The 25,567-nt window shown below is 36.1% G+C and overlaps 1 protein-coding gene across 3 annotated transcripts in view; it reads left to right on the top strand.

The window, feature by feature from the left end:
* kcnq3 (potassium voltage-gated channel, KQT-like subfamily, member 3) overlaps window positions 1-25,567 on the top strand; it is a 56,042-nt gene that overhangs the window by 17,622 nt on the left and 12,853 nt on the right. For all 3 annotated transcript variants that reach the window (XM_058794608.1, XM_058794592.1, XM_058794600.1), the window contains exons 5-12: window positions 12,088-12,178; window positions 12,272-12,398; window positions 12,967-13,139; window positions 13,435-13,608; window positions 17,546-17,656; window positions 18,586-18,681; window positions 18,782-18,876; window positions 21,646-21,672. In XM_058794608.1, coding sequence (XP_058650591.1) covers window positions 12,088-12,178; window positions 12,272-12,398; window positions 12,967-13,139; window positions 13,435-13,608; window positions 17,546-17,656; window positions 18,586-18,681; window positions 18,782-18,876; window positions 21,646-21,672 — 894 coding nt within the window. The remainder of the gene's footprint in view (window positions 1-12,087; window positions 12,179-12,271; window positions 12,399-12,966; window positions 13,140-13,434; window positions 13,609-17,545; window positions 17,657-18,585; window positions 18,682-18,781; window positions 18,877-21,645; window positions 21,673-25,567) is intronic.

The following is a 25,567-nucleotide window of genomic DNA, read 5'->3' as shown; positions in this document are numbered from 1 at the left end:
TTTTTCTAATATAAATTACACATTAAAGTGATAGTTCACCCAAAAAAAAAGAGAAAAAAAGTCATCATTTATCTGATCAAAATCAATGTAAACCTGCATGACTTGCTTTCTTTTGTGGAACATAAAAAATATGTGAAAGGCAGTGGTGTCCAAACAACATTGATTTTTATTGTATGGGAAAAAGCATTTTCAATTTATTTATAACATTTTATTATACATGTAACATACGGAGGATTTTCAGAAACTATATATGATATTAATGAACATTTAAAATGTAAGATAAATTTATATGTAATTTTGATATATTAAATTCTATTAATAATCTTTTTGTAAATGTTGGACACTGTAAACAGATATTGAAGTTCTGAACGTGAACTTGTTAACAATTTGTTGTTTTATCAAACGAAATTCTGCTTTTGTGTTGAATTTCTTTGAATTGCAATTCAGTAAATTTAGCATGCTGTGGGGTGTGGCCAATTCACTTCAAATTAGGGGTGGGCGATATGGCAAAAATATAATATCACAATATTTTTAAGAAAAATCACGATTCACGATTTTATCATGATTCTTTGTCATGTTGGTTTTACTATTTTGCAAGTTGTCTGAGCATTACAGCCAAACTAATTTCCCTATTATAAAGACAAAACCTTTCAAGATAACAAAAATATTAAAAAAGAATGGCGGATATTTAGGCCAAAGTGTTATTTTTATTTTCAGGTAGTCAATAGGTGTATTTAGCAGGAGCATTCAAGAAATTGAATCAACAAATATAAAAATAAAACACTATATAGATTGATTCCTATTAAATCATCTGTATTAACATTTTTCAGTCATGAGTAGTGAGTGATTTTTCTCTTTGTGTTTTGGTGTTTTATTAACATTGAAGGAATAATTAACCCCAAAATAAAAAGTTTTATATTTATACTATCATTTACTCACTCAAAAGTTTCTTTAAACCTGAATGAGTTTCTTCTGCTGAACATAAATGCTATTTTGAGGAACATGGAAAACCAAACAGTTGCTGGTCCCCAGTGACTTATTCCATAGTATTTTTTTTTCCTTCTATCAAAAGTCAATGTGGACCAGATACTGTTTGGTTACCCACATTCTTCAAAATATCATCTTTTGTGTTCAGCACAAGAAAAAAATTAATACAGGTTTGGGACAACATGCGAGTTAGTAAATAATGACAGAAATTAAATTTTAAGGTGAACTATCCCTTTAATGACAGTCGGCAGCATCTTCAATATACAGAGGCACGCATCCATTTCTCTCAGCTGTTTACTTACTCATTTTAGACATAAGCAACGGAGTCTATACATAAACCTTGTATGTTTTGACAGTATTAGTGCACAAGATAACTTAGTTCAGTAATCAGGCGCTTTTTGACGGGCTTTAGCACGCGCGCTTCGGGTGTACAGGCTCAGAAAAAGCGCACGTCAGACCGAAGCGTGAATAAAACAATTAACCGGCAAGGCTTTAAAGCAGATCCGAATAATGTACAGTATATTGAGACGGAGGAATAAGAACTGCAGCTGATAGAATGTGCGCTGTAGCACGATACTACGATATTTCTTCAAAAGCAGATCGTGGAGACATTTTTATCGTCCACGATCAAAAATCGTCATATCGCACACCCCTACTTCAAATTCTAGATCATGTATTTAAAGGGAACCGATTCTTAAAGGGATAGTTCACCCCAAAAATCTCTCATCATTTACTCACCCTTCCAAACTTGAGTGTTCCTTTAAATCAGGGGTCTTCAACTAAAACGGCTCGAGGTCCAGTAATGAACCCTCCCCACCAGCCGAGGTCCGAACAATTATATATAAAAAAACAATTGATGGTTTTTGCCAGGCCAGGGTATCTGCAGGATATTTAAGCTTAAATTCAAGACTTTTAAAGACCTATTTTAAGACCTGCACAAAAAAATAAATTACAAATTAAATGACTGTAAAAAGCGTGATTTACAGTTCAGATGCAGGTTTTCACAAAAACAATCAAGTATTATATTAATTAAATAACATATAAATATATTTTACTGCCTTAATTGTTTACATTTTATAACACATGATCTTCTTGTTGATCAACCAGTTCACATTTACAACTCTGCGTGTTTGCTGCTTAAAAACATGGGTTGATTTTCACATTGGCCTTTGACAACAGCAGACTGTACGGGCTGATTGAAAATGGAAAATCATTCTCTTCCAGCAGGTGGCGCTTTGGGAATGGCAGTATACAAAGCCCAAGAGACAGACTCCACAAAGCAGCGAAGCAGATGACTTTGAAACGTGCAGCGCTTATATTTATTCAATGAATAGCCGTTTTTAAGTTTAATCGCAATCCTTGTCTTTCAGTCCCCACATTTAAGACCTCCTGAAATCATAATTAAGACTTTCTTGTAACATTTAAGATTTTTAAGGACCCGTCAACTTTCCTAATTTTTGAAAATGCCATTGTTTTTCACCCACTGAAAGTTTCATCTGTCTGTGCGCAGCGGGCCGCTCTCTGCTCTCATCACTGCTCGCATGACTGCACTGCACCCAAACAGCTCTAGAGCTGACCTTGATCTGCTAGATATAAATTTGATTTACTAGAAATTAGCGTTTGGTATTTATTTCATTATGTCAAAAGCCTTCACGGATTTGGACCGGAGTCCACTACCGTAAAGACTACAAAAGCTGCGCCAGTTGAAATAGAAGCTAGATATGTAGGTCCAGGTCCAGATGGGACGGCTTCTGGGTCCGGACCCGGACCGCGGTCCGCCTGTTAGTGACCTATGCTTTAAATCAGTGGTCTCAAACTCAATTCATGGAGGGCCACAGCTCTGCAGAGTTTAGCTCCAAGCAGCTCCAACTCACACCTGCTTGGGAGTTTCTAGTAATCCTGGGGCCTGTTTCATAAAACAAGTTTACCAATAAGCCAGGTTTATTTCAGTTAGTCTGATTTATTATCAGTTGATTTGGTTCAAAATAAGTCAGAATAACTGAAATAAGCCTGGCTTGTTTGGTAAACTTGTTTTATGAAACAGCCCCCTGAAGAGCTTGATTAGCTGGATTAGCTGTGGTGGCCCTCCAGGAATTGACTCCTAAAGACACATCAATACAGCAGAAGTAGAAGTAGGTACTCTCTGTACAGGTGAACGTAACCTGCTGAATACAGAATTTGTTTGAAGCATTTGAAGGGAAGCATAAAATGATCTACCACTGATTGATCTTGCTGAGTTTAATGAGGCCATGAGCGCCGGCTCATCCACACACACACACACACACACATCTGCCTGAGTCAGGTCTGTCTGGGTAAAAGAGTCCCCAAATGTACCAGGTCCAATTCCCTCAAGCTCCAAATCTTTGCCTACTCTGACAGAATGACTTGCAATAAGTCTGAAATGCTGCTTGTCATGTGAAAGAAGCGGTCATTCAGCAGACCTTTTTATCCAAAGCAGCTTACGGAACATTTATTACAGGCACAATCTCCCTGGTGCCTTGCACAAAAGCACAGCGGTGATCGCTTATGAGTCATTCTGCTTTCTGGCTCTAAGTTTTATGCGGCATCACCTTTCTAAGAAGTTTTGTTGCTGTTAAGTAATGGTGAAGTAGTGAATATGGTCAAAAGTGAGCGGCTTGATGTAAAGCCATCAGGGGCTTCCTTCCTGTTTGGAGCTCTTAATTAGATCTGTTCTGTATTAGATCTGTTCGTTTCTTCCATATATTTAAGCTAAAAGCTCTGCCAAATCATATTTGAATCTTATTCTAGTTTTGCTTCAGGACAACCAGTTCAGGATTCTACATTAGACATCAGTGGCTATACAAGATAAGCGCAAAAACATCTTTAAAATCGAGCATTAGTTCATTAGGTTTCTGAATAATATACAGCCCTGCATCTTGAAAAAAAGCCTAATATTACCTAATTTGATGATGCTGAGTTAAAAAAAAAACTTTTCAGTTTTTTTCCCCTTATGATATGAGATTAATAAGGCCTTTAGATAGGAAGTACATGTTATCTAAGAAAAATATAATTATATTTTCAGAATGACATAACTTTTAGTTTCAAACCTAGCGTGTGGGGTAAAATGCCCCCAGGGGGCATGGCTTAATTACTGTAGTTACTCTGTTCTGAACATCAAATCCTTTGTTTTTCTATCAAATGTATTCTAACTAGTTGGTTGAACAAAAATATTTGGACTTATATATTTTATATTGGACTATATATTTAAAAATGATCTCAAGTTAGCATCAGGTAGCTAGTTAACTAACCAGTTAGCATCAGCTAACTATATTTTTCAAATACATTATTATTTTATTATTCATAATTATGATTATATTCTTTTAAATTTTAAGCTAAAAAAGCCTGTACTCTGATTTTGCTGTAAATGTATAAAGCTGCTTTGTCAGACTGGGGGGCATTTTACCCCACCCATGGGGCAAAACGCCCCTTGGTACATATTAATTGCAATAATAACATGAAAAAATTTGACATTTTTCATACTTGGTTTATAGTTTATGTCATTGTCACTAAAACTATAATAACTGTTCTGGACACTTTCAACTTTTGTTTCACAGAAGAAAATGACAAAGTCCTTAAGGGGGCGTTTCCCCCACTCTACCCTATGTGCTTTAATGCACTTCTAAAAATAACAAAAAGCAGTCAAATGTCACAAGTTTCAGTTTTAATGACAAAAAGAAGTATTCAAAATCTTTCATTTAACTGACAAAATCTGAAAAGGAGTGGAAAAATATTTTCATTTAATGGGATAAAATAAGATCTTCACCTTTGTTGAAAGTGAAAATGCTATGAAATGCATCATATTTTGTAAACAAAAAAACAAACAAAAAAAAAGTGTGATTGGCAAGAGCAATATTTTTGGAATCGGCACTCCAAAATTAGTAAGAAACAAGTAACAATTATTTTTCATTCAGCAAATATTGATGCAGGCCAATGTTATTTATATTTATGAATATTATGCAAAATTATTCCAACATTGACTGGATAGGAAATTGATTGTTTAATGCTCTTGGTAGCCAATAATTCATCTCACAAACAATTTTTATTATAACTGCAATACTTTTGTTCTTAGTTTTGAAAAGAGCAAGTCATGCAACCTGTCCATGTTAGCCTGTTGCTAACTGTGCACATTATATATGGTTAGTTGCATTTTATTATTTGGATGTAGCATTGTTTTAGAGTTGAGTAGTAACATACAAAGTGTGTTAATAGTTGTGAATCACGTGTTCGCTGAAGAGTTTGTCTTTAGATGTTTCTTGAAAAAGGCAGATCTGTCCACTTTTAAACTCTTCTTGTTAATGTGTTTTCTCTAATCAAACAGATGCACTCTAATGTGTTCTATAGTGTAGAAAATGGATTTAATTTGATGTAAAAATAGCATTTTTCAGTGTATCTCTGTCTTTTCCTCTCTCTATTTGCTATGGCCGCTTTACTGCCTCCTCAAGCACACAGTCATGTGACATGTTTCCACGGTAACATCGCCTTGTGCAGCGGAGGAGGGCTGCTCAACTGTCTGCCGTGTGAACATACACACTTCCAGCATATTTACACCACTCAGCCTCCTCACCACACAGACACACACTTACGTGCACTTCTAATTTAAGCAGTTGCTGTGCAACCAACAGCAAACAAAAATAAGGGAGTAAGTGTCAGAGTGTGTGTGAGCGTTCATGCTCGTGTATGTGTGTGTGATAGTGAGTGCATGTGTTTTATTCCCTATGCATGACACAGGGATGTGCTCCACAGCTTCTGTTGCTCAGCAACTGTCCCAAATTAGAGCCACAGCTAAAAGTGAACAAACAGATTATGCCTACACAGGAAGATTGTGTGTTTGGCTTACACGTACATGACACCTTATGCACATAGAAATGTGGAAGTCTATGCGTTTGGTATGTGTATGAGTGATTCTGGTGCCGTAGGCAAGATGGAATATATAAATGCGCTAAAAAGTACAAGTACCTTTGTTGATGTTGTTTCATAACATGTATTTGCTAATAAACATCATCTACATGTATTTGCTAATAAAGAAAATAAAACAAATTTATTTGATATATTATTATATATAATTTTTTTTAATCATTTTATTTTTTTATTTCACCAGCTAAATGGAACAAATGGAGTGTGTGTGTGTGTGTGTGTGTGTGTGTGTATGTGTGTGTGTGTGAGAGAGAGAAAAAATTATTATTATACGAATAATATAAATTATTATATTATTTTTTTTAACAATTTATATTAATGTTTAATATTATATTAAAATAATTATTTATATTTATACTAATTATTTATTTATTATTTATATCTCTAATGGATGTTTTTGTATTATCACATTGCATTTTTGACATAAAATAAAACATTTTATATTTTACATTTTTATTTTATTATATATTTGATGTAATATTTTATATTATTTAATCACAGCTGTCCAATTTAATCTCAGTGGATGTTAACACATTACATTTCTGACAGTTTTTACAGCATTTCATTTGTTTACTAGAAAAGTTCACAGAACACCCATTCTGCCCCTGAGAAAAAGTAACTGAATTGGTCTTGAAATCAAGAAAGGAAAAAAAATCTTGTTTGGCAGTTAGATTTAGGAGGCTGTCACAGGCAGACTTTACTGCAGCCTGTCATGTTGAGTTTAAATGGACAAACCTTTTTTTGAGATGAGTGTTCACTACAAAGCTTTTACATGTTCACATGCCCCGATTAAAGAAACAACTGAAGAAAAGTTTAGCTACTTTAGTTTGGAAAGGGTTACAAAGTCCATTTCTTGGCCTCTGTTGAACCACGGTGCAGTCCATTACCTGCGAATAGAGTAGTGGTGAATATTCCCAGAAGTGGTTGACCGGACAAAAAATTCTCCAAGAACACGGCAGCTCCTGATCCGGGAAGTCTCAAAAGATCCCAGAACAACAGCAGGCATCTCAAGCATGAGCTTAGGTCGGTGTTCGGGACTCAAAGCTTCATTTCAGTGGCTGAAAGGAAACGAAAGTAAAGTTTTAGAGTGGCCTAGTTAAAGTTTTGAGTTGAATCCTATAGAGAGGAAGAGGGACGTGAAAAAACAGTTCACACTTGAAGACCTAGTTTGTCAGGGTTAAAAGAGAGTTTTTCAAAAAAGAATGAGTTCCTCAACAGAGACTTGTGGAGGTGTTTAGTTGCAGTTATTGTCATCCAAGCAGATATTAAGTTTAATATTATGGCATTTACTTTTTTACAGTGGTGAAATGAGTGTATGTTCACTATTTACACTTTTCAGCAAATTTTGTTTCAAAAACTACAACCAAGATATCTAAAAAAAAAGTCACAAAGGGGGCACATACCTCATGGCTATCTGATAAGTCATTTCTAGACATAAGACACATTTTCAGTTCAGTTTGTCTAAATAATACTAATAACCCTGCAGCATAAATTTTTTAAAATCAGCCAAACAAAATAGACCTGGAAACCAATTTTGGGGGGTTTTGAAGCTCTTGTCTGCACATGCTTGCTGCTTTGTGCTCTGGTCTCCGGTGAGAGCTGTAATCTGCTGTTCCCTGAAATCAGCAGAGAAATACTGTGCTTTTAACATCCACCTCACTAATAACCTCTAATGGGGCTACATGTCTCTCTCTCTCTGGCTCCTTCTCTTTTCCTCACAAGTACTACAGAATAATTCACTCTAGTAGAATCCAGCATGCTCTGGAGCAGAACCGCACGGCTGTGTGTATGTGTGTGTTTTATTATAAAGGTTGATGTGTCCTGTTATGACTCACCTCATATATTGATGCTCCCATTACAGCCAATATGCCCTCAACATCGATCAGACAAACAGCCAAGTTACACACACATTCTCACAGATGCACACGTACACACACACACACTACACACACACACACACACACACACACACACACACACACATTACTCTCACAGCATTACCAAGACAGAACACAGGCATAGGAAAGCTTCCATGACAGACTCTCTCTTTCGAAGACATGCACAGTATTTTGGGTTTTGGACAATTTATGTTTCCTGCACTTCTGCTGTTCTCTTGAACTTTGTTTTAGACCCAAAAAAGAGACTGAAATGAGAAATACTGTAGAATTTCGTTCTGTAGAATAGAGTATATCCCCTGGGAACGGCTAATGTTCTGGCAAGTTATGAACAAAATGTTCTTTCAGTAAAGTTAATATAATGTTCATTCAAAGTTTTCTGGTCTTTAACAATGTTTTAAAAACAATAGCACAAAAACATTATTTATACATCATTCATGGAATGTTTTTCTGAAACGTTTTAGATGGACATTCGTCAACGTTTTTTTTTTTTTATATATATATTACTTTCAGAATGTTCAGAGAACATTTATGTAACATTCCCATAATGTTTACAAAAGGATCAAATGGAATGTTCCCTTAACGTTCATATATAATCAAAACAATGTTTTTTTTGAATATTTAAAAAAGTGGGCCTTTATTTTTACTTTCAGGTAAAATTCATTAAAAAAAATTCATAATGATTTGATCAGTAAGTCAAGATTACTTATGTTTTTACATTACTTTAACTCATCAAAATAAGTTAAGCAATTTCAATTTAAGTTGATTTTATAAGTCATTTTAACGTAATTTAAGTTGGAATGACTTGTACATCAAGTTGATTATACTTCATAATTTCAAGCAGCAGCTTAAGTTGAAATAGGTGGACATTTGTTGCAATGTAGAAATGTTAGCAAAACGTTCTTAGAACATATGTTTGTTAGCCATAATCTTTATCTAAATCTACTAAATCTTTGTATTTGTCTCTGTTTTAAGTTATATGTGAATGTGGGCTTGGTTTAAAGCCGACAAACCCCAGCAAAATATAATTATGCAAATAATTTTTAGATGCAAATCATATTATAGTTTTATAAGCCTCTATGGTAAAGTGTAACAGTAGATTTATTAGTAGTAGAAGCACTGATCATGTTTACCCCATAATTAATATGCATTCTCAAAAATTATACCTTGTATGTCTCTGCATGCCGATGGTCTTATTTGGTTTTTAGTTAAAAACTGCACACTGCATAGTTGCCTCCATTCAGTGGAGTATAAAATGATTCCACTTACCAACTGAATCACTATTGATCGGTGTGGATTGCTCTCACCAACCTCTATATTCAACAAACATCTCTAACAATTCTTTGTAAACAGCACTGAAGGGGTCATTTTACGAACAATCAAATTTTCCTTGATGTTGTTGGATAAAAGAGTCTGATATACTGTGGAAACATACTGGAAATTTTAAAACTTCCTGTCAATCCAAAAAGAGCTTTTATTGAAACTAAGCTGCACAAATGACTCGTTATAAACATCTGCAACTTTATGACATCAGACAAATGAAGGCATCAACACGTGACTGTCAGTGGTTACACATTGATGACACCTATAGAGTGATCAGACACTTGTTGTTGCTGGAATTTTTGTTTTGTTTTGTTTTTTGTCTTGTTTATGTATCTTGTTTTTTGCGAGGAGGTTTTAAAAGTTTTAGTATTTTTCCACAGTTTTGTTTTGTTTTTGTTGTTTTGTTTTGTTTTGCTTTGCTTTGCTTTGCTTTGCTTTGCTTTGCTTTGCTTTGCTTTGTTTTGCTTTGTTTTGTTTCGCTTTGTTTTGCTTTGTTTTGTTTTGCTTTGTTTTGTTTCGCTTTGTTTTGCTTTGCTTTGCTTTGTGATTCTCTATGTTGGGGAATTCTTTAATTGAAACCAAGCTGCAAAAATGACTCAACTCACAGAGAATGTTCACAACTTTGTAACTTCAGAAAAATGAATGCATCAGCACATGACTATCAATGGTTATACATCAGTGACGCCTATCGAGTGATCGCACACATGTATCTTGTTGCTGGAATGCAGTCATCTGATTTGATTATGAAATAAGACACCACCATTATTTTTCAGGCTTTGATATTATAGACCTCACAAACATTTGATTATGTAATATTAGATGCATTGCTCACCTCACACCAAAAATTCCCTGTGAAATTTTAATGGTTTTTGTCTTTTTAATAATTATGAATAAAAATAATAATTAAAACATTTTTAATTCTGTGGATAACAGTATGTGCAGTTATTTATCGCAAACACATTCGCTTGATCAAATTGAGGCCTAGATTAGTTATATATATATAATCATATTTTTTCATAATCATCTCTACATTCTGGGTTGTTGAGTGGTTTTCTCTCTTAATAGCCATTTTCATTAAGAACATAATCATATTTTAGAGCAACAGTTGAGAATGAGCACCCTGAGAGTCATGGTATTCCATCGTTGTGTTGAGGGAAGCATCACTCTTCAAGAAAACCCTGCACACTTCAGTCGACACACAGTAAGAGAGATAGCAGCATGACCATTACAGGTTATTAGTGTGCTGATGCTAAAAGCTTTCACTGGAGACCAGATGCTGAGCATGTAGCAGTGTGTATGACTGTGTATATGTGTGTGTGATGAATATTTGTATCCATGGAAACAGCACAGATATAACCTACAAATGCGAAACCATAGAAACTGCCAACAGGTCAACTGACAAATAGAGTGAGGATGATAAGGGAAATATGTGAGTCTGCATGTGTGTTCTGCTGGATGCCACACGGTACAGCTAGATTCCCAGACGTAACAGAACAAGACAGCAGAAAACGGCTTAATCACCCCAGTCACTTGCATACACAAATCATTACACACATTTATGGCTGTGTTTCTGTGTTCAAGTATTTGGCACTATATCCTTGCTAAAGGTTTATTTCACACAAAAAATAAAAATGATGCATTATAAATATATTATGGCTCATATAACTCTGTGCTTTATAGAGTATTCCAGTATTTCTAAAGCTTTAAAGCCTCTATATTTCAGAAGTAGCACTATTATGATTATTTTACTATTATTAAAGATACTAATCTAGTTTATAAAAATATTTTATTCATTTTTATTTTAGTTATAGTTTGTCATTTTGTTGTTTTTGTCATTTTTATTCATTTTTTAAATACAGATTTTCTCATTTTTATTTTAGTTTAAGTTGACTACAATAACCCTGGGAGTGACAGATCTTTTCTTTCATGTTGTAACGGACATCCAAGTAAAAACAGATTAACTTAAGGGACTTGTTTGTTGACTGGTTGGAGGCTGATCTGAATGTAAGAGCGCAGTCGATTGTGAGAAAGTGGTGGACTAAACAGTTCTATACAGAAGTCCTGAATACTTCACCAGAGATAAGTGTGTCATTTCACTGGAAGTTAAAAAAAAAAAAAAAAACAAGGTAAAAAATGTTTTGAAAATGAGACATGCATAGGTGAATAATAAGATTCATTCATTTATTAAATGGATAGGAAGAATTTTTATTTCATGCCAACTTGCTTTTTGCTGAAAACGGTCTCCTTCACTCATACTCTATTATGCTTCTTTTATGGTGTCTTTTTTGCCTTTTTGTGGAGCATACAAATCATATTATAGGTTTCTAAAGACATGTGGGCGTGTAAAGGATGACAAAATGTATTTTTCTTTTCAGTACTCATAATTAAATACCCAGGTAAGCGAGCACAGCATGTCTTTGTTTGGCTTGATATTCAGGAAGGAAAATGAATGAGCATCCTATACAGTATACAGCAGCACCAGGTTTCTGATTACCTGTTGTAAAAAATTAAGCTTGTAAATCTTACCAGCTCAGCATCTGGTAATAGGATTGTTTTGCAAATGTGTGTGAGAAGGGAGGATATATCCAATACATCCCTCTCTCCCAATACAGTGCCGTGTATTCATCAGCCCCCTCTGCTGGTAAAATGATACCGTGAGCGTTTATATCTAAAGGTAGCAGGTTTTTCCAAGATAGAAAAAAAAAAAAGATTTTATCATGACTCAGCTGAGGTATCCATAGCAACTAAAAAAGATCTTCATTCCAGTTTTTTTCCCCCACAGCTGTTTCTATCTATCTGTCTATCTATCTATCTCCTTGTATATACTCCTTGTATGTATACACATATATATATATATATATATATATATATATATATATATATATATATATATATATACACACACTGTATGAAGCTCCCGCTCACTCTCTGTTTTCTGAATTTCTAGGTTTCTGATTGTTTTGGGATGCCTGATTCTGTCAATTTTAACAACGTTCAAAGAGCACGAGAAAGATTCGGCACACTGGCTAGTGATTCTGGTGAGTGTATACCTTCTGTTCATAGCCAATGCAATGTTTGCATATGAGACTGAATGGTTGAGGAAAATGACTGAATGTTTCTCTCACCTGTAGGAGACATTTACAATCTTTATTTTTGGAGGCGAGTTTGCATTGAGGATATGGGCCGCCGGCTGCTGCTGTCGATATAAGGGCTGGAGAGGACGGCTCAAATTCGCCCGCAAACCGCTGTGTGTCCTGGGTGAGTTAAACTCACTGACCCAATCAAACACACAGTCACACTGAAACATACGCATACAGTATGCACATACACTACTACATTCAAATGTTTGGGAGTTTTTTGAAAGAAAGTAATTTCATTCAGCAAAGACATAAAATTGATCAAAAGTGACAGTACAGGCATTTATAATGTTACAAAAGTTTATAATGTTTCTAGTTCAAATAAATGCTGTTTTCTAAACTTTCCATTCATCCATAATCCTGAAAAAATGTGTCACAGTTTCCATAACAATATTAAGCAGCACAGCTGTTTTCAACATTGATAATAAGAAATGTTTCTTGATAATTGAATCAGCATATTAGAATGATTTCTGAAGGATCATGTGACACTGAAGACTGGAGTAATGATGCTGAAAATTCAGCTTTGCCATCAGTGGAATAAATTACCTTTTAAAATATATTCAAAGAGGAAATAGTTATTTTAAATTGTAATATTTCACAATATTACTATTTTTATTGTTTTTTTAATCAAATAAATGCAGCTTTAATGAGCATAAGAGACTCTCTATGCTCTGTTTCTATGTTGTCAGATATCTTTGTACTGATTGCTTCGGTGCCGGTGGTTGCCGTACGAAACCAGGGAAATGTGTTGGCCACGTCGCTACGCAGTCTGCGCTTCCTGCAGATCCTTCGAATGCTACGAATGGACCGCCGCGGAGGCACCTGGAAACTGCTTGGATCTGCAATATATACACACAGCAAGGTATCCACACACATGATGTGATGTACGCCAACAGACCATTCCCTCTAGATCAACATCTAAGAGCACGTCTTGCTTGTTCAAATCACGTCAAGCATGCTCAAATAAACCGATGGGGTTGGCAATATCCACACAATCCCAAGTACACACACACTCATTCCTCAAAAATGCTATGGTCTGCGATACACAGACATGCAAAGTACATACGCAAGCACAAACAATCAGATATCAGTGTCTGGTGAAGTTTGATCTCAGTACTGCTGTGTGTGTGTGTTTCCCGGCTGGTGTGTGCGGTCAGGAGCTGATTACAGCGTGGTACATCGGCTTCCTGTCATTGATCCTGGCTTCCTTCCTGGTGTACCTGGTTGAGAAGGATGATGTCACTGTGGAGCCATCATACACCGAGGGCCCCTCCCCAACACCAGCCCCGCAGGACTTTGACACCTATGCAGACGCCCTCTGGTGGGGACTGGTGAGAAAGACGCACGGCCCTCGCATTTAGAATTTTCTTTAAATTGATTTGAGAATGCCTTTTAAATTAGTTCAAACTGAGGTAGCAAACTCAGAATTTGGATATAAGGAAGTAAAGTAAAGATATATACACACACACACACACATATACATATATATGTGACCCTGGACCACAAAACCAGTCTTAAGTGTAAATTTTTTCGAAATTGAGATTTATACATCATCTGAAAGTTGAATAAATAAGCTTTCCATTGATGTATGGTTAGTTAGGATCGGACAATATCTGGCCGAGATACAGCTATTTGAAAATCTGGGGCCGGTTGCACCAACTAGACGTAAAAAAGCTGGGTGTAAGCCCTTCGCTGGGCTTTGCTACATCCAGCTTTACGATAAATATTTACACCTGTTGCACCAACTAAAACTACAAACAGACGCAACTATGCCCGGCGTAGACGATGCACGTCCACGCTGACACATTCTCCCGCAGTTATAGATAAAGCTGAGACGACGTTCACGCTGCAATGGCTACAACTACTAATATAGAACTGAATTGCTCAAGACAGCATAACATGTGAAGCCACCATTACCATTGAGTAAACATTTTCTAACAAGTCCGCGTTTTTATATCTGAAATCTCCCTGCACGTTAAAATAAAATATAATAAATGCAATTGTCACGGTACACGGGGGCACGGGGGCACGGGGGCACGGGAACCAGGAACGAGGAGACGAGGAATACACGTGAAGAGTCTTTAATGATCCAACAGGAAACACAGAGAACAGGCAGGGTAGACACTCAAAGACCGACAAACACTAACTGAAAGGACTGGGGCTTATAAAGACAGGACAATCAAAGAACTAAGGAGACACACCTGGAATCAAATCAGACAATCAAAGGGAGACAGAAACTGGGTCACAGGGCACACATGGGGAGCAAAACACACAAGACAGTCCAGGGGCGTGACAGCAATACAATGCTTCTCTCTAGTTTTTTTTTTTTTTCTAGCTGACTATCGAGTTTATGCTACAATGAATGTCTTTCCTGAGGTAAATGTGACTTTTCGTGACATTGTTTTACTGACATCTTTCTGTGGCTGAAAAACCACATTTATAGTTTGTATTTTGTGATAAAACTGACAGAATTTGAAAGCTGATACTTTATTTCTGATTAAAAGCAACAAAGCACAGAACTTACTGCGATTATTGGATGGCAGGCACGCTACAAATAATGAATGGAATTAAAGACGTGAAATATTTCCAAGCATAGGCCTACTGTCCTTCCAAGCAAGATGTCGAATGGTACATTTCTTTTAATAATCCCAGATCATATGTAATATTTTACTGCATAATTACAAGCTGTACTTAAATATTTTTTTATTAGTTCAATTACTGTCGGCAGAGTGTCATGGTGCGTTCAAGTCATGTCAGATACATCGTATTTACGAGTTGAACGCACATGAACGCCACCACAAAGTCCTTATTACGAGTGGGAAACTCAATTTTCTTTAAGCCCCGAGTTTCCGAGTTGGGGGCGTGTCAGTGAAAAAACGTGTCGGATGCAATGGCTGCCAAAGACTAAAGATATGCAGCGTCGGTAAAGTTGTTGAAATAAATAAAATTCTTATTTTTTTGTAATGTACAATAAAACTATATAAGTTACATATACACAATATTATATTATTGTATAATTATAATAGAATATATAATTATTCAGTTTACATCACCTTCATAAATTAAATAAAAACGCAAAAAAGAAAAAACACACTGATGCACATTCTTCATTCAATATTTTGTAGATGCAGAGTTTAAAAAAATCGTTTAAAAATCATTAAATTTTATGTAGAAAAGTTAAATCGCCATCTTTTTCCGACCAAAGTGACTTGAACGCACCCGACGTCGTGATAACGACTTGTCAACTAGTAAGTGTGAACGTCCCAGGAGGACTTGAACGCAGCATTATAGTCAACACCGAGCTCTGCGAAATCACTTATCCTGTCCGAAAAGACCATAAACATTACAGTTCATGTCTGCAGTAATAATTAACTAAGTCAAGTCAAGTCATCTTTATTTATATAGCGCTTTTAACAATACAGATTGTGTCAAAGCACTTAACAGTATCAAATTAGAGGATAGATTGTCAGTAATGTATAATGATAAGATTAAACACTCAATTTTCTCAATTTTCAGTTGAAGGCATTTCATTATTGAATTCAGAGATGTCATTGTCTAGCTCAGTTTAGTTTAAATAGTATCTGTGCAATCAAATCAACGATAATCACTAGAAATTAAGTGTCCCCAACTGAGCAAGCTAGAGGCAACAGTGGCAAGGAACCAAAATTCCCTCTGTGACAGAATGGAGAAAAAAACCTTGGGAGAAACCAGGCTCAGTCGGGGAATCCTAACAGACATGAATCCTAAAAACTAATAATGTCCGAGAAAAGATGTCGAGATGGTGCAGCGGGTATAAATTCTACGCACGACTTAAAGTGCATTTTACGTCCAGGCTAGTCTTACAACCGGGTGTGCGTCCAGCTGGTGCAACTGGCCCCTGGAATCTGAGGGTGCAAAATATTGAGATCTTAAAGTTGTCCAAATGAAGTTCTTAGCAATGCATATTACTAATCAAAAAGTTTTGATATATTTACGGTAAGAAATTTACAAAATATGGAACATGATCTTTACATAATATCCTAATGATTTTTGGCATAAAAGACAAATTTATCATTTTGACCCATACAATGTATTTTTGGCTATTGCTACAAATATACTCCAGCGACTTAAGACTGGTTTTGTGGTCCAGGGTCACACACACACACACACACACATATACATATATACTGTATAAAGTTAAAAAAAAAAACTCATTCATTTTGATTTAGCTTAATTTTAGCTCCATTTTTGAGATGCTCATTTTTAAAATTCATACACTTTGAAGGCCACTTTAAAGTTTGTACCAAGCTGACATGATTACTTTTTAAAATTATTATTATTATTTTTAAAGCAAATATATGATAGCTTGACTGAAAAAATCAGCTCAATAAATAAAATTAAGAAAAATGTTGTAAAAAATAAAAATAATAAAAAAAGTTTACTCTTGACATTTTTTATGCACTGGTTTAGTGATTTAAGCTTAATTTGGCTCCATTATTGAGCTACTCATTTTTCAAATTCATACATTGACACTTTAAAGTTTGTACCAAACCTGCATTATATTACTGGTTTGTGTAATGTTACTTTTTTCAGTTTTTATGAGTGAATGTATAACAAAAAACAGTCCAAGAGCACACATCCAGTAGGCAAAAGCTCAATGTGGGTGCTCCACCACACAAGAATTTGAACCAAAAAATCAAAGTAGGCACACCACAGCTCCAGGCAGAGATAGAAACATATTTATGTTCTCACCACAGGTGACGATTCGAGCTTAGACGCTCTTCATTCAGCTCACATCATGAGCGAATGTATTGAAACTCTGCTGAAAACATCAGCTCCACAACAACAAAAAATATAATTGTAAAAAAAAATTAAAAAAAATTGCCTTATGCACCTGTTCTGTGATTTTAGCATTTTTTGAGCTACTGTGGTGAAGATCCATAAAAGATCCATTTTCCTCCATGATGAAAAGCGAAAGTCAATTTAATAAGAAAGAACATCTGAACCATTGTTTGTCACAATTTCAAAAGTGATTTTTTAAATGCACGGTAATTCTTTTCACAGCAGCTCCATTAACACTACCATACGTGACGGTTTTACATCAGTTCCATTAGTACTACTGATTGGGATGGTTTTATAGCAGCCCCATTTATACCACCTTTCGTGACACTAACAGCAGCTCCATTAATACTACCTTTTTAATGGTTTTACAGCTCAAGTACTTTGATAGCCTCTTAGCCGTGCTAGCCTTAATCACACTGATGACATATGATTTCACTCTTGTGTCAGATCACCCTGACAACCATTGGTTACGGTGACAAGACCCCAAAGACGTGGGCAGGGCGTCTTCTGGCCGGGACCTTCGCTCTTATCGGTGTGTCGTTTTTTGCTCTTCCAGCCGTGAGTACAGCTTCTTTTTTTCCTAAAATACATTTATGCTGTTACAAATTACAGTATAACTGCTAGATTATCCACCTTATTTTTAACGTTAGAACAGGTATGACCATTTGTAACTTATGGTGTCATCTGCTTCCAGTTATTATTCTAGAGCTACAAAAACAGTCTGTTATGTTACTTGATATTGCAAACATTTAATTTATTAATTCATTTTATATAAAATATTACTGACAAAACTCATTATATGTATCTTAAACTACACAGTGTCATATGAACAGCAAATCAGTAACTGATATCAGTCTAACCATATGTTGGTTAGGTATGTTTTGAAGCATGGCAGCTGGTTCGAGCTGGTTATAAGCTGGTTATGAGCTAGTTTAAGCTGGTCATGTGCTGGTCCTAAGCAACTAGCTCCTGCACAGGACCAACTAAGGACCAGTTTAAAGCAGCTCAAATTAGCTGCCATGCTTTTAAACATACCTAACCAACATATGCTGTTTTTTTTCAACAGGGAAGTGCAGCACAAATTGTAAGCTGTATGTGTTTGATTCACTAACACAAACTGACTCATAAGAGAGATCCGAGCAGCCTTCTTCCAGAAAAGGCTAAAAACACATCTCTCCCACCTTTTTTTTTTTTATTGACCCTTGCACTCTCTATTCGTTTTCTAACTGCTTGTTTTCCAAAAAGGCCTCTAACACTATTATTTTTCTATTCTATCTACTTGTTTTCTTCTTAATTACTATATAAAAAACAAACAAAAAACACCTTGCTATGTGTACTGCGTTAGGCTAACCGAGACTTGTCATAGCACGTCGCTTGTTTGTAAGTCGCTTTGGATAAAAGCGTCTGCTAAATGACTAAATGTAAATTAGTTATGCTATTTTAAAAATAGCCTACCACTTTATGCTGAAATCTGGTTATGTTTGTAGGGTATTCTTGGTTCTGGGTTGGCTCTGAAAGTTCAGGAACAGCACAGGCAGAAACACTTTGAGAAACGCAGAAATCCTGCAGCTTCATTAATACAGGTAACCAAAGACAAACTTAAATCCGCAGTAAATTCACTCCTTCAGGCTCATTCCTCAACTGCACATTTGCTTAATATTCAATACTGAATATTGATTTCAGGCTGCATGGAGATACTACTCCACCAACCCCGTCAGAGACGATCTCATCGCCACATGGAGATTCTATGAGACTGTGATCTCTCTGCCATGCTTCAGGTATCATACACATACATCGCTCACAAAAAAAAAAATCAAATCATTTGAATATATTTTAGTTTACAGGGACTTGCTTTTATGTTTGTCATCATCATGATTTCATGTTATGCCTGGGTTGTTTTATGATTTCACGGATACTCATGACAGATTTCACTTGTTTTATTCTCATGATTTCTGTGCATCTCTTTTTAATGTTCATTTATTTTGTTTATTTCCATATGTGTGTTTGTCTGCATGCAGAGACAGCATCATCTAGAGGTCTGCTAGAGGTTACAGGGAGGTACTCACACCTGTGCGTGGACAATTTACTTTTCCATCATAATTGTAAAAAAAATTCTTTGGTTGGAGCCTGAATACAAGATATAAAATGTACTTATATTAATATTAGAACGAAAAAAAAAACAGTATAAATTTTGCAGTAAATAAGGAATATTTGAGCATATTTATGTCTTCTCAAATCAATAAATCAGTGCAAAATGTGTTGCTTGTTTGATAGTTAACGAAAGTCTAAATTGACAGGGTCAGGGACAAATGTATGCAAATATAGGTCCATTTCACACTTTTAAGAGCCCTACCAAAAAGTGGACACTACTCTAATAAATGTGATTTTATATGTTGTTTAAAAAAAAATCTGTCAGAAAAAAAGTTCAGACAGAATGCCTTCGACGAACTAATGGCTGAGTTTGGGAGCAGGACTCAGTTATTACTATTAACTAAAACTAAACCTTTTAAATACATTTCTATTATCTGAATTAATTCAAAAATAAAATAAGACTGAAATATTACATGAAAAACATTAAATGATAAATAGGAATGTTTCTTTGGCAACTAACTGAAATAAGTTGAAGCACTTAAGTTGCCAACTTGAAATAAATAAAAACTTAAATAAATCTAAATTAAACCCAAATAGTAATATTTCAAAAATAAATAAACAAAAATGACAAAAGCACAATTATTTTATATATATATGTATGTATGTATATACATACAGTGGGGGAAAAAATTATTTGATCCCCTGCTGATTTTGTATGTTTGCCCACTGACAAATAAATTATCAGTCTATAATTTTAATGGTAGGTTCATTTGAACAGTGAGAGACAGAATAACAACATAAAAATCCAGAAGAACACATTTCAAAAAAGTTATAAATTGATTTGCATTTTAATGAGTCAAATAAGTATTTGACCCCTTCGCAAAACATGACTTAGTGACTTGGTGGTAAAACCCTTGTTGGCAATCACAGAGGTCAGACGTTTCTTGTAGTTGGCCACCAGGTTTGCACACATCTCAGGAGGGATTTTGTTCCACTCCTCTTTGCAGATCCTATCCAAGTCATTAAGGTTTCGAGGCTGATGTTTGGCAACTCGAACCTTCAGCTCCCTCCACAGACTTTCTATGGGATTAAGGTCTGGAGACTGGCTGTGCTTCTTCTTGAGCCACTCCTTTGTTGCCTTGGCTGTGTGTTTTGGGTCACTGTCATGCTGGAATACCCATCCACGACCCATTTTCAATGCCCTGGCCCTGACGGTACATGGCCCCGTCCATCGTCCCTTTGATGCGGTGCAGTTGTCCTGTCCCCTTAGCAGAAAAACACCCCCAAAGCATAATGTTTCCACTTCCATGTTTGACGGTGGGGATGGTGTTCTTGAGGTCATAGGAAGCATTCCTCCTCCTCCAAACACGGCGAGTTGAGTTGATGGCAAAGAGCTTGATTTTGGTCTCATCTGACCACAACACTTTCACCCAGTTCTTCTCTGAATCATTGGCAAACTTCAGACGGGCTGTACATGTGCTTTCTTGAGCAGGGGGACCATGCGGGCGCTGCAGGATTTCGCCTTCACGGCGTAGTGTGTTACCAATTGTTTTCTTGGTGACTATGGTCCCAGCTGCCTTGAGATCATTGACAAGATCCTCCCATGTAGTTATGGGCTGATTCCTCACCGTTTCTGAGATCTTGCATGGAGTCCCAGACCGAGGGAGATTGACAGTTATTTTGTGTTTCTTCCATTTGCGAATAATCACACAACTGTTGTCAGCTTCTCACCAAGCTGCTTGGCGATGGTCTTGTAGCCCATTCCAGCCTTGTGTAGGTCTACAGTCTTGTCCCTGACGTCCTTGGACAGCTCTTTGGTCTTGGCCATGGTGGAGAGTTTGGAACCTGATTGATTGATTGCTTCTGTGGACAGGTGTCTTTTATACAGGTAACAAACTGAGATTAGGAGCGCTCTCTCCTCATCTCAGCTCCTTACCTGTATAAAAGACACCTGGGAGCCAGAAATCTTGCTGATTGATAGGGGATCAAATACTTATTTGACTCATTAAAATGCAAATCAATTTATAACTTTTCTGGATTTTTTTGTTGTTATTCTCTCTCACTGTTCAAATAAACCTACCATTAAAATTATAGACTGATCATTTCTTTGTCAGTGGGCAAACGTACAAAATCAGCAGGGTCATTTATTCATACTGCTCCCTTACTGACACTTGGCATTGTGATTTCAGTTAGTAAAACTGAGTACTTCTAACTAGCAACCAATAAACAAACTATATCTAGCACTATTCTTTTGATCTGTTTAATTATTTTTGGTAAATGAAATTAATTTCATACTTGTTTACAAATATTACCACAGTTACGTGAAAACGCATTTGTGTATGTGAATACTCAAATGCACCCTAGTGGTCATTCGGAGCCAATGAAGAGAGTTTTGTTATTTATCATAAATGTAATCTGGTCAAACTAAATGTGTGTGTTGTTTCTGTCACCTGCAGGAAGGAGCCTCTTGAGGTTATGGCTAGGTAAGTCTCTCTCTTGCTCTCATTCCCTCTGTCTCTCGTTCACTGTTTTAAAGATTTACAGCATCTCTGGGAAGTGTGAAATTAATGAATCTGTGAAATGTGTTTCCTTAAATAACTCCTCATAACCACCACCTCCATTAATTCAGTGCCAAAGGCGTAATGACCAGCAGTGCGTTTCTGTGTGTGTGAGTGATTGGGAGAGCTCGTTTCTCAGTTCGGGGACACGTGGACAGTAGTTCTATATGTGATATTACCAAGTCCATTAGAAAAGAGTGAATTATGGATCACTGATAGATGACGGTGTCAGAGCAGAGCGAGGGAGAGGGAACTTGAGTGTGTGTGTGGGAGAATTTAATGGACGGCTGGATGTGTGACGTCCATGTCACTGTAAGGAAAATGATGGGAACTGTTATTAGCGATCTAAGCATGACGAGCCTTGACAAAGATGGACTGCATATATAATAATAATGAGTATCAGTTGTCCTTGACCTGGACACTGGCCTGACAGTCCATTTGTTAAAAGATGGAAGATTTACAGATAGAAACAGAGGGAGAGTTGGATTGAGTGCTGGGCTTGTTTGTAGCGCCTGACCCGAGACCTGTAATCCATGTTCAGTCCAGATCAGAGATCAGATTACACATTAATACTGCTAATACATTAGTGCAAAACACACACCTACACAAATACACACCTGCGCAAATATCCACATACACTGGGAAACTTGTAGCCTGACATTATCACTACCGGTGACCTAAAAATATATTTCATAGTTTTCACATTTGCTCACAAAATTGCCCTAAGAAACTTTGCATTCACTCACAAACTTTATGCATTCTCTCGTCAATATATATGCTTCCCTGAGCACTGTTTTTCCTCCCGCCTCATATTATTTCTATTATTTCTTTTATGCAAGTGCATGCAAAGTTTCTCCAGGGAATGCAAGATATTTGCGAATTAATACAAAATTTAATGGGGAACACAAGGATATGCAAGCGAACACAAAAGTTTCTCAGGAGAATGCAAAATATTTGCAAACAAACGCAAACTATCACGGGAATGCAAAAGTTTTGCAAGCAAACACATTTTTTAAGGAACAAAAAAGTTTGTGAGAAAACGCATTGTTTAGCATTATTGTTTAGTTTAGACTAATTTTTGAAAGGAAGAGCTGCTTTTTGAAAAGTGCTCAGTAAAATAATCAATAATAGACTTGCTAAGTTGAATCAGAATCTTGATTCCTTATGACTTCATTTCCTGACCAATCCTTTAAGCACTTTTATATTTTTATTAAAACATTGTCTAGTATGCAGGTGATTTCAGGTCTTACCATCCATTTACAGACATTTTGTTCTCACAATGTAAGCAAAACCTGACCTACTGGTACAAATACGTACACACACACATACAAACAAAGCCAAATGGCTGGGAAACCTGCAGTCTGACATTATCAATGACCTACTAAAACAAGTCCAAAATGGAGAAACTGGATCATACACACACACTGTTAAGTAGCTTGTGATATTTTGCTCCATTCATTTTTTTCATGTGAAATCTATGCGTTGATTCTCTTCCTGTCTGTTCTCACGTTTTCACTGCTTTCCTGTATGTCCGATGTATCTACAACACACACACATAAACACACAGAGTCACTTCAATCATAAAAACCCTCTCAGACAATTTGAATCGACTGTAGACAGATTGTGTTTTGTGTGTGTGTGTGGGAAAGTGTTTTATCAGTAACTGGTTGGTAATAAGCTGTAATTGTGGAGCATTTCAAGATGTTTCAGTCTCTCTCACCACTTCAATTTTCTTCTTTTCACTGTACTCAAGAGATACTGTGTGTGCCACAGCGCATAGTCTATGTCTGTGTGTGTGTGTGTGTGTGTGTGTGTGTGTCCATCCTTGGGGACCCTTCACAAGAGAATGCCCTGCGTTGTTTCTTTGGAAGGGTTCAGTTTCTCCTGCAGGAAGAGAGAGAGTGTGTGTGTGTGTGTGTGTGTGTGTGTGCGTGCGTGTGCGTGCGCGCGTTTTTGTGACAAATGAGGACATAAATTTGTTTAATGACAAGGGTATGACATAGGTATTACAAGGAGAAGGTGACTTTTCAGGACATTACCCCATGTCCCCACTTTTCAAAACGCTTATAAATCACACAGAATGGAGTGTACTGAAAATCTGAAATAGCACAAAGGGTAGGTTTAGGTGTAGGGCAATAGCACATACAGTTTGTACAGTATAAAAACCTATTATGCCTATGGGATGTCCCCACTTTTCACAAAAGTGTGTGCGTGTGTGTGTGTGTAGGACCACATTAAGACTAACTGATTCCCCAAGGCTTTATCTCTTGTGGAGGGCCCTGCGCACCTTTGCATAGACCTACTGCCTTCATACTCACTTACATTAAACTAGAAAAGTAAAGTTTGAGATTAACTTTAATGTTGGCTTGAAAGTTGAAATTAGTTCTGAATAGTTTTTGAGTTTGAGTATAGTTTAAAAGTTAACTAAGACTGGTAAATATAATATTTCAAATATTCTCTCATCAATCCTGCATTTATTTAATCAAAAGTGCTGTAAAAACAGTAATATTGTGAAGTATTATTACAATTTAAAATAAGTGTTTTTATTCAAGTATAATATGAAATGTAATTTATTTCTGTGATGGCAAAGTTGAATTTTCAGTAGCCATTACGTCAGTCTTCCGTGTCACATGATCCTTCAGAAATCGTTTTAATACGATGATTTGGTTTAAGAAATATTTCTTCTTATTATCAGAGTTGCTTAATATTTTTTCCATTTATTTGAAATAGAAGTCTAATAAATGAATTGGTCCCACTTTATATTAGGTGGCCTTAACTACTGTGTACTTACATTTCAATTAATCATTTGGTACAATGCACTTATTGTGTACATACATGTTTTTACATTGTACTTATATTTTTAAAAATACCTATATGTAGTTACATCTGTAATTAATTTCTGTAATTACATTTATAATTACACTGTTGACCCATCCCTTACACCTTAACCCACTCTTAAACCTACCCATACCACCAATCCTGTCCCTAACCTTACCCATATCCCAGCTCAGTAGCAGCAAAAGTGTTTTGCAATACAATATGACCACAATAAGTACATTGTACTTATTTTTTGATGCAAGTACATAGTAGTTAAGGCCACCTAATATAAAGTGTGACCAATGAATTTAATAAATGTCTCTACTGTCACTTTTTAAAATTCAGCCTTTTGAACGGTAGTTAATCCATATATATATATATATATATATATATTAGGGGTGTCAACGGTAACGCATTAACGCATGCGATTAATCAAAAAAAATGTACACGTTAATATTTTTTTAACGCAGGTTAATCGTTTGATAAGGTTTGACCCCAACTTCTTCCTGTCATCGCAGCGCGGAAGGTTATCTATCATTGTGTGATGAGGGTACAGCGAACCAGTGTTGCCAGGGTAACGGCACAAGTGTGCTATTTTGAAAATACAGTCGCGGGAAAAAATTACAGAGCCGTGGGCTGCGGTTTATTGGGCTACTTTTATAATGTACCGCGGCCGCCCAAGGTGTATATAGTTAAATAAAAATTAAAATAGATCCTTTTACTAATGTGTATTATACATGGAATGTATCCCTGGCAACTTAAGAACGGAGAGGCGGTTGTAACATCACAAACAACGTGAGTTTCAGCCAGATCATACATGTTAAGGCTTTTACACAGCAGAAATAAACATGACAACAGCCACTATAGATTATATAAGATAATAAACACACGATTACGATAGATATGGTTTGTATGTGATTTTCTGGAGTTGAATGTGTACATCTGAAATGCTAATTTGTGCAGCGATATAAAAGGCTATAAATAGCATATTTTAACAACAGTA

Source organism: Onychostoma macrolepis, chromosome 02, assembly GCF_012432095.1.
Source record: "Onychostoma macrolepis isolate SWU-2019 chromosome 02, ASM1243209v1, whole genome shotgun sequence".
In the NCBI taxonomy this organism is placed as follows: domain Eukaryota; kingdom Metazoa; phylum Chordata; class Actinopteri; order Cypriniformes; family Cyprinidae; genus Onychostoma; species Onychostoma macrolepis.
Note: the sequence above shows the minus strand (reverse complement) of the source record. Positions and strands in the feature narration are given on the sequence as shown.